Here is a 15,947-nt window from a genome sequence, read left to right on the forward strand (position 1 = left end):
TTTAATAAAAAAAGAAATTGCTTTGCGATTAGTTGATATTGTTAAAAGAATATCAATAAACAGATTTCTAACATAAACTTGAATTATTGGGAAAGATCAATTTATAAGTTAATAGATCGAAATGTCTGAAAATAGACCACTTCCAGAAGGTATTTAAAAAATATTTGAAACGTAAGCTATCTGTTATTTGAATTTTTTTGTTTGGAAACGCGCAGGCTGGTTTTCAAGTGTTGATCCCTCATCAGGTTTGATCCTTTCACCATTGTAATGCATATCATTTTTTCTAAATATTTGTAACATGTTTCATGATTAGGGCAAACATATTATTATCAAGGTTTGCAAACAAAAATTGTTAATTTCACATTAAAAGGAACTTGTCAATTGTTTGTCAGATGGAGGAGAGCCCCAATGGAATTTTCCTGGGGATCCAGCTCCTGAGGAAGCTGCAAACGTTGGTGAACAAGTAACAGAACCGATTGTTCCAGAAGCAAAACAGGAACCGGTTGTGGCTGAACCTGTTCCAGAGGCTGTGGTTCAAGCTCAACCAATGACTGGTGGATCTGGTGGTTCAGGCGGTAAAGCTGCAACTGGTGGCTTGCTTTCAGTTGCGCTCTTTCCATTTACTGGAATGATTCCACTCTTAATCTGGATTATTTGTCATGCTGCCCTTGCTCTTATGGAGATAATTTCTGGATTTTGTTCACTTGGACAATATTACCAGATTACAAAACGCGATGTTTTACCAGTTGAAAAGAAATCTGGACTCCTTGCTGCGTTTCTCATTGTTGATGGATTTGTAATTGCAATTGATTGCGTTACACATCTTCTTTTAATGGTTAAGCCAGCAAAGCGGATGCTAAACAATCCTCCAAGTATTGAGCAACTGAAAATGATTCCATTTGCAAATGGAAATATATTCTTCCCTGGAGAATCATCAGAAAAAACGCAATTTATCATTCGAATGATCATAATGTTAGTTATAAGAGTATTTCAATTTATATGGCTAATAGTTGGAACATTTGATGCAACATTAAGATGCTATTACGTGTGTTGCTGTTAATTTAATTATGCTTGTTCAAATTATTATGTCATTGCTTTATTTGTTAATGCTATGTGTTTGATTTAAACAGATTTATTTATATAAAACTATTGGTGGAGAAAAGATACCGTACCAATCACTTTTTGCAAATGGAACAAAAGTATTTGCCGCAGTCGCAATTGCGATAGGATGGTTTTCTGTTGGGGCACAAGCTTTATATTTGTTAGTTGCACACCAAGTTAAACGTCATTTTGTTTCATCTACCGCGAAGTAAATTTTTGATTTTTTCTTTTTTTTATTGAATTATACATAATTAAGCAAAAGATGAAGATGATGTTTTTGATGTTGATATGGAGGATATATTCGTTATTACAGAAAGTCTATATTCCTTATATTTTTCTTTTTTCGTTAAAATGTCGTGCCGTACATTCTTTTTTATTTTTACTCTCATTATCTTCAAATGATCCTTTTGATCAATTCTCAAAATTAATTTGCTTTTCTACACAATCGTCAAATCTTTTTTTGTTTCGCTAAAAGTCTATTCTTTTCACTTTTCACTTGCTTTTAATCATATCATCTCTCTTTGAGGCCGAAGAGATTTGTTTTGTTATCCGCGTTGGTTGCGATAGTTTGCAGGACTGAAACATTAGAAAAATAACAAAACGAGAAGTTTAAAATAACAAGTTACTGAAAAACAGAAATCAAACAAAATTGAATAATAAATGCATAATAAATTAAAAAAGAAATGAAGCTATTAAGCTTCTGAAGAATTGAATTAATAATAATTCATTCCATTAAAACGATAAAAATGAAAACACAAAAAGAAAAAAAAAGCAAAAATGACTGATTTGCTTTTCCTTATTCTATTCAAGAGAAACATTTCTTTTTTCAATAATTATAAATTTATCTAATAACATTATTATTATTATTATTTTAATATTGTTATTTTTTCATATTATTGTTTACCTTTTTTTTATATAATGGGATGCAACTCATTCGTTGCATACGGCTGCTGAAGAATGAGCAATTCATTCTTCATAACTACTCTTTTCTTTTCTTTTCTTTTCTTTTCTTTTCTTTTCTTTTCTTTTCTTTTCTTTTCTTTTCTTTTCTTTTTTCCCTCACTTCTCCTTTCATTCTTTCACGTTCATTCGTTCATTCGTTCATTTATTCATTCACTCCAATTCTAAGCAACAGAATATGGAGAAATATACGTGTCTGACACAAGGCCTCTCCTCAGCAGCTGGCGAGTTGTGTGGTTTTCTGTTCTGTTACGTGCTTTGGAATTAGGAGAAGACGACGGAGATGGAGAGGAAGATGATGAAGAGGAAGGAGAAGGAGAAGGAGAAGAGGAGGAGGAGGAAGAAGAAGAATGAGAAGGTGATTGAGATGCAGTTGAAGATGAAGCTGAAGAGTCTCCAGATGAAGAAGCAGCAGATGCTGCTGATACTGCTGCTCTGTAAGAAGGAGAATGAGGTATTTTTGAGTGAGGGAAGAGACGAGGGTGAAGCAGATGTTGAATGGTGTTGTCAATCACAAGTCTGCTCTGCTTGGCAGAACACGAGGAGTTTGCAGGCGAATGGGAAGCAGAAGGCAAAGAGGAAGAGGAATCAGATGTTGGGGAGATGGACTTGGGGGTGGAAGAAGGAGATGAATGAGAAGAAGAAAGAGAAGAGGAAGAGGAAGAGGAAGAGGAAGATGATGATGAAGATGACAATGATGATAGAGAACTAGACACCTCAACACTTTTTGGTGTTTTTGGTGCCGTTTCACAAGAAGATGAAGCTGTTCCATTCGCACTGCCATTCAAATGAGCTGTTTTTGCTGCTCCTTTTTCATTTGCTGAATGAGAAGTAGGATTTCTGTGTTTGTTTGATTCTGCCGAAGACAAAGAAATAATTCTTGGTTCGCCTCCGATTTTCGCCAACGGCTTTGAAAGAGGCAGCAGAGGAGAATGAATCGAATGGATTTTGTCGTTTTTCTGTCTGACGGGCTCTTCTGAAATAGAAGAAGAAGATGAGGAGGAGGGAGAAGAAAGAGAAGAGGAAGAAGGAGAAGAAGATGATGATAAAGGTGATGATGAAGGTGATGAGGGAGAAGAGGAAAGAAGAGGAGGAGCAGAAGCTGATCCTGCTGCTGCTGTTGTTGTAGTTGTCGTTGTAACTGTTTTGAGAACGACAACTTTTGAAGATCGTCTTTGCAGTCTGTCATTCGATTTCAGCGATAAAACACGAGAAGAAGAAGACGACGATGATAAAGAAGAAGAAGAAGAAGGTGTTAATGTTGAACTTATATTTTCTGTTGAAGTTGAATCAGTTGCATTTTCCATTGAAGATGCCATCATCTTGTTTAAGGGCGTGGCTGATGCTGCATTTGATGTCTGTTCACCAGAAGGTGTCTTCAAAGGTGTTGAAACAGGAGACATTTCAGCAGCAGCAGCAGAAAAAGAGGAAGACGCTGAATTCAATGAGATTGTTCGCTTAGCAGGTTGTGGTGTTGTATTTGTACTTATGTTTGTATTTGAATTCATATTTGAATTTGAACTTGAATTCGAATTTGAATTTGAACCAGAAACTGAAGCAGAAGCAACAGAAGTCAAAGTAGAAATGATTCTCTTCTTTGTGGCTGCTCCATTTTGTGTTGCTTGCGATGTCTTAGCTGAATCTGCAGTGCTGTTTTTAAGAAGAAATCCTGATTGCTTTGCTTTCAAACCAGAACTGGTGGTTGATTCATTGGCTGGTTGAGAAATGGATTGCGATGATGATAATGAAGAAGAGGGGGAAGAAGAAGAAGAAGAAGAAGAACTTGATAAAACAGATACAATTGTTGATTTCGAATTCAAGCTAATGATCCCTTTTCCTGAAACACGCGAAATCTTATGCTTTTCTGTGATTTCCTTGTTTGCCTCAGAAAAACTCTTTTTTCTGCTGTTCAGTTCATCCACAGATTGAGACTGAGTAACTGTTTTGTTTTGGCTTTCTGCTGAATGAGGGAATAATGAGGAGGAGCTTGGAGAATTGTTGTTGGAAGCAGAAGGTGAGTCAAATGAAGAGGAGGAAGAAGAAGATGTTGTTGATATTGTTGATATAACTTTGGAATTCGTATTTGCAGTTGCAGTTGATGGCGATGAAGACAGCTTGATTGTGGAAGCATTTGGCGAGCTAGCCATCTTTGAGATGGAATGACTCGAATGAGAGGAAGATGAAGATGAAGAGGAAGGGGAAGAAGAAGAAGAAGGCAGTGGAGAAATAGAAAGTGATGGAGAAAGCGAAGGAGAAGCCGAGGGAGAAAGCGAAAATGCCGAAAACGACGCGTTTCTGTCTAATTTTGCAGGCAATTTGATTGTCTGGTGCAAACCAGGTGAAATCGGCAGCAGAGGCTCTTTGTTTGCGGGCAATATTCTCTGCTCAACTGCATTTGTTGTCTTTTCGTGGCTTCCATTGCGACTTTCGTTGTTGTTGCCTTTCTTCCCTTCCTTTCGGCTGTCTCGATCAGAACGCTTCTTTGAATCGGTTTCTTTCTCTTTCTCTTTCTCTTTTTCCTTCTCCCTTTCCTTTTCCCTCTCTCGTTCTCTTTCTCTTTCTTTTTCTCTTTCTCTTTCCTTCTCTTTTTCTCCTCGTTTTTGTTCTTTCTCTTTCTCCTTTGTTTTTTCTTTCTCTTTCTCTTTCTCTCTCACTTTTCCTCTTTCTCTTTCTCTTTCTCTTTCCCTCTCTCGTTCCTTCTCCTTCTCCTTCTCCTTCTCTCTTTGCCTTTCCTTCTCCTTCTCCTTTTCTTTCCTCTTCTCCTTCTCAGCCTCCTTTTCTGATTTCTTGTCTTTGCGATGCCAATCTTTGTCTCTTCTTTTGTCTTTCTCCTTCTCCTTCTCTTTCTCTTTTTCCTTCCCCCTTTCTTTCCATCTTTTCTCCCTTTCCTTCTCTTTCTCTTTCTCCTTCTCCTTCTCTTCCTTCCCATTCTCTTTACTCGCAACCAACAAACAACCTTCTCCTTCTTTGCTTCTTCCTCCTTCTCTTTTAGCTCCTTCCTCCTTCTTCCTCTTCTCCTTCTGCACTAACCCTGTTTCTCCTTGTTCTGCTGCCCCTTCTTTTGCTGCCTGAACCGGCTGCTGCAAAAGTGGCTGGAAGAACGAAGGGTCGCTCTGAGGCGGGAAGAGAGGGGCAGAAGAAGACGGCTGAGAAAGAGGAGAAGGAGGAATGGAATGTGGAGAAAGCAATTGGCGAGGTTGGTGTGATTGATGAGGTTGAAGAGATTGATGGGATGGCTGGGAATCATAACGAGGATTGGAAGATTGGGGATTAAGACGGATCACTCGAGAGGGTTGAGAACGTTGTTGCTGTTGCTGCTGTTGTTGTTCAGAAGAGGAAGAAGAAGAAACAGAAGAAGAAGAGGAGGAGGAGGAAGGCGAAGGCAAAGGAGAAGGAGAAGAAGCAGCTGAAATAGGAGGAGTTGGATAAGAAGGATTGGAATAAGGATAAGCAGATGGAGGAAGAGCTTTCATCTGCGATGGATGAATTCCCGTGCCTCTTCCTTCCCACACAGCAGCAACAGAAGAAGAAGAAGCAGACTGAACACCCAGTGAAGAAGAAAGAGGAGTGGAAGAATTGGAAGGAATGTTGCTTTGAACGTATTCTGATGCAGATGCATATGGATATCGCTCAAGTGAAGTATCGGTGTTTTGCTGGTCGCCATATGGAATGTTTGGAGTGGATGTGTTTGAATTTGGATTGGCAGAAGAAGAATTCGAAGAATTTGAAGAAGCAGAAGCAGAAGCAGAAGAAGATGAGGAAGAAGAAGCTCCCTGTGGAGAAAGCAGCGGAGAGCTTGTCTGTCCCAAGAGCGGGCGATGGGACTGTCTTGGATTGGAGAGCGGAGGGATGGTTCTTCCTCTGTCCGCAGAAAGAGGAGAGTTCAGTTTGATGATTGGCTGGCGATGTTCATTGTGAGGAAGCAAGGGTTGCTGCGTTGGAGTGAACGATGCTCTTCCCAGCGGAGAATTGGGCTGGAATGCAAAGGGAGGATAAGGCGGAGGTTGGAGAGGAGGTTGCAACTGCTGCAACTGTTGTATCTGCTGTAATTGTTGCATCTGTTGCATCTGCTGCATTTGAGGAGGTGGCATTGGTGGCTGCATCTGGGGCGGCTGCTGCTGCTGAGGTGGGGGATATGGCTGGTGGAGACAGGGGGAAAGCGTTCTGCGCAACGAGCCAGAAGAAGTCGCAGCTGATTGAATGGGCAGAGCAGACGGAGAAGGCGAGGAGAGCGCTCGTCGTGGGTCCATCTGCTCCCATTGGGATGAATGAGGTGGAAGGGGAGAGTTCATAGGCATCTGAGGGGCAGGCATGGGCAGTGAAGGATAGGCAGAATAAGGAGCGTGGGGGGATATGAGAGAAGGAGCAGAGGGAGAAGAGAAAGAAAGAGACGTCAGGGAATTCTTGGCGGGTGTGCGCTGGCCAGCAGTGGTGACTCTGAGTGACTTCTGCATGTTTGAAGGAGGAAGAGGGATCAATGGCTGCATCGGCTGAAGCTGCTGCTGCATCTGTTGCATTGCCTGTTGTTGTTGCTGTTGTTGTTGCATTGCCTGCTGCTGAGTGAGTGGCTGCATTGATGGTGGATATCCAGCCATCATCGAGGGAGAAGGCAGAAACGGAGGGGCTAGCTGCATTCCAAGTGAGGCAGCTGAGAGAGAAGGAGGAGCACCTGCTGCTGCAATGAAGGAAGAAGGAGAGCGAGAAGGAGACGGGAGAAGAGGCATCGACTGCTGAGCAGCTGGAGATATGAGCATTCTCTGGTGATGATGGTGCTGGCTCTGCTGAATCTGCTGCTGTTGTTGTTGCATCTGTTGAATCTGTTGAATCTGCTGCTGCTGCTGCTGTTTGAATGGATGAATGCCATCTGCATAGACATACGAAGGCAGCTGTGTCCTCTTCAGCTGCTTCACATCGATCTCCATTGAGGCATCGATCTCCTCCCACACGTTGATCGTGTTCATCAGCCACTCGTCCACCTTCATGTCGACAAAGGCTGTGATTTCCTCGTCGTTCATGACAGGAAAGAGAGGAAAAGAGGAGAACGCAGACGGGCTGAAGGAAGGGGCAAAGAGAGAGGAATGCATCTTCTGCGAAGGAGATGGGGTGGCAATGGGAGTGGTGGATGTGGCGTGGATGGTGGTGGTATATGGGGTGAATTGGGAGGAAGACGAGGAAGAAATGGAAGAAATGGAAGAGGAAGAAGAGGATGAGGAAGAAGAAGATGTTGTTGTTGTTGTAAGGGGAGACACTCCATAAGAAGTGGAAGAAGAAGAAGAAGAAGCAAATGAAGAATAAGGCTGCTCGTGAAGAGGTGTGGAAGGTGTATGAATTCGAGAAATGGGAGAAACAATTCTTGAATCACTTCCAAATTGAGCTGAAGATTGAACAGAATTTGAAGAATAAAGTGGATTTGGCGAAGGAGAAGGAGCAGATGGCAGAAGAGGCATCCGAACTGGAGTTAGAACAGAGGTAGATGCAATGGCTGTGCTTTTGGATGAAGACAATGTTGTTGTTGATGAAGTTGATGTTGCTGATGTTGATAGAACTGTTGAGACTGTAGAAGAAGATGCTGATGATGATGGCACAGATGTTTCTGTGTGTTGTTCAGCAGAAATTTTTGAGTCATTTGTCTTTGCTAGTTCATCGCTTCTTTCTTCTTTCTTCTTTCCTTCTGTTGCTCCTTCAGTTTCATTGTTTGTTTTATCATCAGATTTTCTATTGTTTTCTTTGTTTTCTTCGCTTTCCGGTTTGTTTTCATCTCCAAATTGATTCGAATCAACATTTTTATCTGCTTCTTCCTCTGATATAGCTATGTCCTGTTTCAAAGGCATTGGTTTTTCTTCTTCTTCTTCTTCTTTAGCAGAAGTTTCAACTGATTGTTCAGAAGAAGAAGAAGATGATGATGATGATGAAGATAAAGATAAAGAAGAAGAAGAAGAAGAAGAAGGCTGTTCAGACTCCAAAGGTGGAGAAAAGACAAGTGGAGGCGAAGAAGCTGGAGAGCTGCCGGGTTGCTTCGCTATGTTTGACTGCGATGGCATAAGCATGTTGAAATTGAGAGTTGAAGACGAAGAAGAACCAGAAGCAGAAGCAGCAGCAGCAGAAGAAGAAGAAGAAGAAGACGATGATGATATCGATGAATCCAGAGATTGTTCTGTTTGAACTATTTCTGTGTGTTCCTTCTCTCCATTGTTTTGCTCTTCCTTTGTCATTGTATCTATTTCTGGTGTCAGTGTGGCTGGTGAAAGAGCAGTTGTGTTGCTTGTAAGAGAAGCATCAGCCATTTCTCTTGTTCTGCTCATCGATATGGCAGGAGGTGTAGTCACTGCAACTGCAGCTGTAGATGAAGATGAAGAAGGAGAAGGAGAAAAAAAGGAAGAAGAGGAAGAAGGAGAAGGAGAAAGAGATGGAGCAGAAACATTGGCAGATGTGGCTGAAGGAGTGCAGGGAACAGACACTGCCAGAGAAGCAGAAGCCAAAACAGAAGAAGAAGCAGAAGAAGAAGAAGAACAGGAAATTGAAGTTGTTAACATATCTTTTCTGTCCAAAGAAGGCGTCGGCATTTTCGCTTCTGGTGTTGTTGAGGCAGAAATTGGTGTTTGAAACACAACATTCTTCTGCTTTCCTTCGACTGCCTCGCTTCTGCTGTTTGTCTGCCCTTCTTCTTTCTTCCCTGTTTTCCCTTCCATCTCAGATGGACTGCTGCCTATTGTTCCATTTGCATTTCCATTTCTGTTGTTGTTGCTGTTATTGACGTTGTTGTTGATAAGATTGTTATTTCCAACCCCATTTGCATCACCTTCTCCATATCCCTCTCCTTCTCCTTCCCCATTCACTCCATTTGCTCCATGAGTTCCATTGTTTCCATTTCCTTCTGCCCTTCCTCCTCCTCCTCCTCCCCCTTCTTCCTCCTCTTCTTCCTCCTCCTCATACTCTCCCATCTCTTCGTCATATTCTCCCAGTTCGTTTCCCCACAGCTGTGCCGTCATTTCTGCTGTCATCTCAGTCATCTTCATCATCTGCTCCTTCTGCTTCGTCGGCGGCAGAATAAACAGCCCCACAAAAAACGTGGCAGAAGGGTGACTCACTTTCACCAGCTTCTTCACGGTTATCATCCGCCGCTTGCTGCAGCTCTTCTTCTTATTCTTCTTATTCTTCTTCTTTATCTTCTTCGTTTTGCTCTCTTCTGCTGTTTTTGTCTCACTTGTTGGAGTATTGTTGGATGGAGCGTCTGTGCTTTGTTGAGAAGAAGAAGAAGAAGAAGAAATGGCTTCTGTTGAATCTTTCTTTGTATCTTCCCCACCAAAATGCACATCTGATAGCCTTCTTTTCTTTGGCATCAACGAATCTTCATCAAACGCATCTGATTCTCCATTTTTGCTGCTGTCTTCTTTGCTCTGTTCTTTCGATATGCCTGTTTGGTTTTGACTCTGGTTGTTATCATCAGCGGCACTTTTATCAGAAAAATTATCATCCTTGTCACCTTCTGCTCCTTCTTCTCCTCCTTCTTCCTCTTCTTCCTCTTCCTCTTCTTCATCACTTTCTTCTTCTTCTTCAATTTTCTCCTCTTCCTCTTCCTCCTCCTCTTCTTCTGTCACTTCCTCTGAAAAGAAAGGAATTGGATGTATTCTTGCAACAGAAATGCCCACGCAGTCCTCAAGTGACTGCAGAAGATGCCGCAAACGCGACTCGCAAAAGGAAATCCTAAGTAGAAATAAAAATTGAATGAATTGGAGAAGGTTTGATTAGAAATAGAATGTTCAGGTGGGCAAAAAAAAAAAAAAAAAAAAAAAAAAAAAGAAGAAGAAGAAGAAGAAGAAGAAGAAGAAAATGTCATATTTTTTTTATTAAAGTAAAGAAATATAATTATGAGATAATAAATAAATAAATAAACCACAAACCATTTCTTAAACGAGTCATATCCACTTGTGGATATTTTAATCTGCAGATATTTCTTGTATTTCCGAAACATCGACGTCTCTTCGAGAAACTGCGAGAAAAAAGAAGGCGGACAAAATGGATGGAAAACAGGTGAAATTGGCATTGCCGGAACAGCGCCTGGCAAAATAGACGAAATCGCATCGGCAAATGCAGAAGCAGACAGAGAAGACAAAGAAAAGGAGGAAGAAGAAAAAGAAGAAGGGGAAGAGGAAGGGGAAGGGGAAGAGAGAGGAATAATAGCTGTAGATGAGTTAGAAGAAGAAAATGACGGTGAAGATGAAGAAGAACTAATCGAATCAGTCGAATCATTTGAAGCTGAAGGAGAAGAAGCAGAAGAAGAAGCAGAAGAAGAAGCAGAAGAAGAAGACAACAACGTCTTCAAGATTGCAGCAGGCTCAATCATCTCTTCCAGTTCGCATCCATCGCATCCATTTTCATCCTCGTAGTCTTCCTCTGCCCTTCGCGACACAATCTCCAGCCCTCTCTCGATCTCTTCCTTGATGACAGCATAAGAAGAGGAGAAGACGTTGTGAGAGGAGTTGATGGTTGGAATGACTGGAGTTAGAATCGTCATAAAGCTGCTGCTCGCATCCACATCGGCAAACAGATCCAGAGGAATGGTGCTGCTTGTGAAGAGCGCCAGCGAAGAGGCAGACAAGGATGAAGAAGAGGAAGAAGAAGAAGAGGAAGAGGAAGAGGAAGAAGAGGAAGAGGAAGAAGATGATGATGATGACGCTGTTGTTGTTGATGTTGATTCTGTGGAAGATAAAGCAGGTGCATTTGCAGATGTTGCTGAAGAAAATTCATTTGCAGAAGTGTTCAGAGGCGTCGGTGTGACAGTCGTTGAATTTTGTGCCAAATCGTTTGATTGAGAATTAGAAGAAGAGGAAGATGAAGAGGCAGACGAAGGGGAAGGAGCTGAATTTGGCGGAGAAAGAGAAGATGAATCAGAAGAAGAAGGAGAAGAGGAAGAAGACGGAGTCGGAGATGAAGAAGGAGATGGATTTGCAGAGGCAGCAGAAGGAGTCGCAGAAGGAGTAGAAGAAGGAGAGGTATATACAGAACGGCCCGAATTATCACCAGACAAAAGCGGCATCGAACTTGCAGCTGTTGCTGATGGAGTGTCAGATGAACGACGCTGCTTAAACCCTGCTACCGATAGCTGGGCGGCAGAAGCACCGATAGACGCTTTTTTCATTTCTTTTATCTCGTTCATTCTTTCAATCAGCCGTTTCTTTGTTTCTTCTTTTCTTTGATTGTATCGCTGCGCTGTGAACAGCATTACAGGTTTCTTCTCCCAATTCCACTTTCCGTACATTCGAAAAAACCTTGTAACCAAACGAGAAGGGGAAGATGTAGGAAATAGAATCGCAATTAACGCTGTTAAAATGGTCCATGCAATCCCTCCCAAAAAGCCAAAGACATTTCCGTAAATTCCACGCCTTCTCGCCCATAGCTTAATAAAGCGTAAAGAAATTCGAAATGAATTCAGATTTGGGATCATCTGGAGAAGTGTCTCAGCAACGCGGCAGCCATTAATACTACGTATTGAAACCGAATCAACTCCAAGAAGCCATCGATCATCGCAGATATCAAACTCTGGCGGAATAATTTGTGTAGGAAGAGAAGCAAACAATATGTCCAGAGAAATTCCATCGAATTGAATTTTAATTACAGGAACAAAAGAATTTGGTACAGATACAACTGTTGTAATTCCAGGTTCTGCTTTTAGAAGCAAAGGAAATGTTCTAAAAAAATCTTCGTATCTATTCACATAACATGGAAAAACGCATATTGTATCAATATCATCTGATGGTGTAGAAATTCCTATTTTATACGATCCATATGTCAAAAGTCTTCCATAAGCTGATAAATCTGTCTCATTGACTTGCTGTTTTTTTGTAGCAGACAACTCTTTTGACCAATTTTGTGCAAGTAATTCCAATCTCTTGAGAATCTTTTCTCGTTTCAAAAGATTCTCTGGAGTATCAAATTGGGACTCAGCTATTAAAAGTGAAATTAGACGTTTTGTTTGTCTTTTATCTTTGTCAGAAGGAGGCGACGTATCGAATGGTTGATATCCTGATTCGATTCGAGGCTTAGTTGAAGGAGGTTCCATGCTTCATTGAGATTTCTTATGATCAACCCAACATATAAAAATGAGAATTGATCGCTTTTTTTCAGAAACTTAATTCTTTCAGATTGTAAATCTTTCAGTATTGCCAATGATACAACAATAAAAAACTATATTGAGTTAATGTTTGCTCTTCAGTTCTTGTTAAAAAAAGAAAAAAAAGAATTTTTTATGCTTTTAATAATAATTCTTATTCAAAAGAATTTGAGATTTCAATTTTTTTTTTTGAAAATACTGTAATTTTGATTTCATTTTTATCAAACTTTTTGATTTGAATTTTTTTCTGTTAAAATTCTTTAAAAAACATCAGCTCGAAAATTTTTGAAATATTCCGACGTATTAGATAAAAAACTTATTTGGCTGATCCTTTTTGAAATCATTCTTTCGTTCGAGTTTTGATCAAAATTTCAATATCAATGGGATTTGTATCAAATTTTGTTTTTCCAATCGCAATATGGGTGATTATTTTTGAAATCATATTTCTTCCATCAAATTTTTCGGTTTAAGAATTCACTTCAAGTGCTGATAAATGAGCACAAAAAAGAAATAATTCCATACAAAAATAACTTTTTCATGAATATTATCTGAAGCATTGTCATTTTAAACAATTGCATTGCATCTAACTCTTTAATGAATAATTCCTCTCATAAGAAATTGAACATTTGAAAAATCGACACTCCGAAAAAAGTTATGATTTCAAAAATAATCACCCATATTTTTTTGGTAAAACAATTCAATAAAGAAAAAAAAATTTGATCTATGCGAAAAAATTGACAGACTATTGTCTTTCCCAAAAATAGGTGATCATTGTATATTTTTCTTTATAAGCGATATGAATATGGTTGGCTTGATCACACAATTTTTGTTCTTTCTTCAAAGATTGTTAAATTTTCATTCAAATCTGTTTGAAATACACAAGGTAAGTAGTCTTTCCAACCTTTAATCGAGCTTGTCAACATTTTTTTCAAGTTAATTGTCTCATTTTAAATTAAAAAAATAATAAATTGAATTCAAATCACACGAAAATTCTAGAATTCATTGTTTTTTTTCACAAAGATAAATTCAAATTTGTTGCAACAGTTTGTTATTGTAAACCAGGGATTTATTTGATAATTCCAAATAATTGATGAAACTGTTTAAACAAATATATCTGAATTAGTCATTCGGATTTGACAATATTGATTTTTAATTATTTATAAAGCAAAAAAAGTGTGGATTAGAATTCCTCTGTGACCTGATAAATAACTTGAAGCCTCATCCGTCACGAAAAAATAAAAGAAAAGAAAAAAAGAAAGAAAAAGAAAAAGAAAAAGAAAATTATTTTAAAATTAAAAAATAGTTAAATTTATCTCAAACAATATTATTCAAATGATTGCGAAAACAATAAAAGAATTAATAAAGAGCTTTGGAAAAGATTTGATGATTGCATCTGAAATATTTGTCATTTTCTCTTTTGTCAGTGACGGTCAGTAACTGTCAATGACAAATCTTGATAAAAAGAATTTTCAACTGACATTTCCTGTTTAAAAAATAACATATAGTAAACTTGATCATATAAATTAGATATTTGTTTTTTTCATAATAATAAGAATTGTTGAATATCGATTATCAAATTCATTATTATTGCAATTATGGAATGTGAAATCGTTATAAATTACCATTTTTGACAAATCATAAATATCTTGTCAATCATTTTTTCAATGTTTCAATTATTTTTTGTCATATCATTGAGGTATATGCATGAGCCCTATGTTATTTATGAATATTGTGAAATAGTTATTGTTTTTTTTTAATTTCACATAGATATTTTAGAGTTCCTGGTATTGAGCTAAACTCAAAGTTTGACACAGAACGCATAAAGATGAGACTTACCGAATGAATTCTTTGTTATTATAAACAAAAAAATGAGATTATTTTTTTTATTCATTTCGCACAAACAGAGAAAAAAAATGTCAATGATAATTGCCCATATCTGTGGGATAACTAGAGATAATTGAAACAATTATAAAATTATTCACAAGATATTGTCGATTTGTCAAAAATTGTTTGTTTTATTTAATTTTATTTTATTTTTATATTTTTAATTTTTATATTAATATATATTTAAATGTATATTTTATTATTATTATTATATGGGTGATTATTTTTGAAATCATATTTTTTCGTTAATAATTTTCTGTTCAAAAATTTAACTTGAATATCAATTAAAAAAAAATTTGAAAAGTTAAAAGGCTATTGAAAATATTTTTATTTTTGATACAGTTTAAACACTTGATTTTAAAAACAATTATCATGCTTCTTTTCTTTTGAAATAAAAATTTCTTTCGAAAAATTTTCAATCTTCGAAAAATCAAAACCCCGAAAAAAGATATGATTTCAAAAATAATCACCCATATATTTATATATATATATATATTTTGAAAAACAAATGATTTTAATGACTTGTCATGTGGCAGAGGAGTAGATAATAATGACATATAATCTTCTTTTCGAAATTGAAGAGATGTTTGTTTTTAAATAAAACAGATAATTATAGTGACAATTTTTCTTTTTCGATTCAAGTTTATTTTTCAATAAAAGATTTGACTTTGTGACATATAGATTATTATTGTTGTCAACATTAGATTTAATTGGAAATTAACATCAATTCATGGAAGAAGTTTTTTGATGAACAATGTTTATTTATAAAATAAAGGGTGCTGAAATATATAATTTTCGGATTATTTCTGCATCCACATCCATGGAGAGGTGCTTCTATAACATGAAAGCTGCATTTAATTATATTGCTTTGATGTTTCTTGCTGCAAGCTGTTATAATGAGGAAAACATTGCAGAAAGGCAAATTCAACAAGAAATGAACGAGAAGATGTAGAAAGGCAAAATAAACGTTGCAGATGGAAATGGAAATGATAACAATTATTTTTATATTACATTGGAGAAAGATGATAAACCAGTTGACAATTGCATTTGCTGTGTCCAAACAAATCTAAATATCGTCAACAGCACATTATGTGTGACCCATCTCAACATCATCCCCCTCAGTGGTTGTCCGCTCCTCACCGCTCAACACCACTCCGCTGCAACCATCCTCTCCTCCAGTTGCCAAATTCATCCAGCAGCAAAATCTCCACTTTTTCTCTCTGCCCATGCCTCCCTCTCCCTCACAAACTTCTCCCTCACCACCCATCAACCAGCCATCCTCTCCTTCTCCCTCTTCTCCACCCCAAACAATCTCCTCCATAATGCCCACTCCCCAATCCCTGCCTCCTTCTCCATCTCTCACTCCTCCTTCTCCTCATTCATTTCTCTCTGCAATCTCTTCATTTTTTCTCCTTCCTTTTCCTCTTCTTCTTCACCTCTTCATCCCCACCTCCAAATCCGCTTCAGTCTCCATCTCTCAAACACCTTCTTCTCCAACATCTCCTCTTTTTCTTCATCTTTAACCACTTCCACTTCCACCAATACTAACATCAATTCAATCCCCTCCTTCTCTCTTCACTCATCCCTCTCCATCCTCTCAACCCTCTTCCAACACACTCACAACCCCATCGATGGTGCTATTCTCCCAAACCTCAACAGCCCATCCACTTCTCTCTCTGCCTTCAATACCTCTTTCCTTCACCAAACACACTCTTCATCAAATGATGCTGTGGTGCATATTGGAACTGAATCTCAAAGAGTGAAACCCGGAAGACTAGCTTCATTTGACGTTAACAACCATCGCTTCGAATGGTGCGAATGGGAAAATTCGAATAGCGGAGGTAGTCATGGTGGAGCACTTTTTGTTTATTGTGAAAATGCAAATCTCACT

At 38.4% G+C, this 15,947-nt stretch overlaps 3 protein-coding genes across 3 annotated transcripts; 1 reads left to right on the forward strand and 2 right to left on the reverse strand.

Moving 5' to 3' along the window:
• The first annotated feature begins 92 nt into the window (after positions 1-92).
• Positions 93-1,702, forward strand: MONOS_3038 (uncharacterized protein). Its single transcript, XM_067873008.1, has 5 exons — positions 93-149; positions 216-245; positions 314-334; positions 393-1,045; positions 1,131-1,702. Exons 1-5 carry the CDS (start codon positions 122-124, stop codon positions 1,311-1,313), a joined length of 915 nt encoding a protein of 304 aa, XP_067720116.1. The 5' UTR covers positions 93-121; the 3' UTR covers positions 1,314-1,702.
• On the reverse strand, positions 1,322-12,457 carry MONOS_3039 (putative poly(A) polymerase). The gene is made up of 2 exons (XM_067873009.1): positions 9,963-12,457; positions 1,322-9,765 (listed from the first exon to the last, which is right to left on the reverse strand). Exons 1-2 carry the CDS (start codon positions 12,119-12,121, stop codon positions 2,226-2,228), a joined length of 9,699 nt encoding a protein of 3,232 aa, XP_067720117.1. The 5' UTR covers positions 12,122-12,457; the 3' UTR covers positions 1,322-2,225.
• A 2,686-nt stretch (positions 12,458-15,143) lies between these two features.
• Positions 15,144-15,377, reverse strand: MONOS_3040 (uncharacterized protein; the record flags this gene model as incomplete). Its single annotated transcript, XM_067873011.1, has 1 exon — positions 15,144-15,377. The coding sequence occupies one exon, from the start codon at positions 15,375-15,377 to the stop codon at positions 15,144-15,146; it is 234 nt and encodes a 77-aa protein (XP_067720118.1).
• Positions 15,378-15,947: the final 570 nt, after the last annotated feature.

This window comes from Monocercomonoides exilis (genome assembly GCF_001643675.1).
Source record: "Monocercomonoides exilis strain PA203 chromosome Unknown scaffold56-565389, whole genome shotgun sequence".
NCBI lineage: Eukaryota > Preaxostyla > Oxymonadida > Polymastigidae > Monocercomonoides > Monocercomonoides exilis.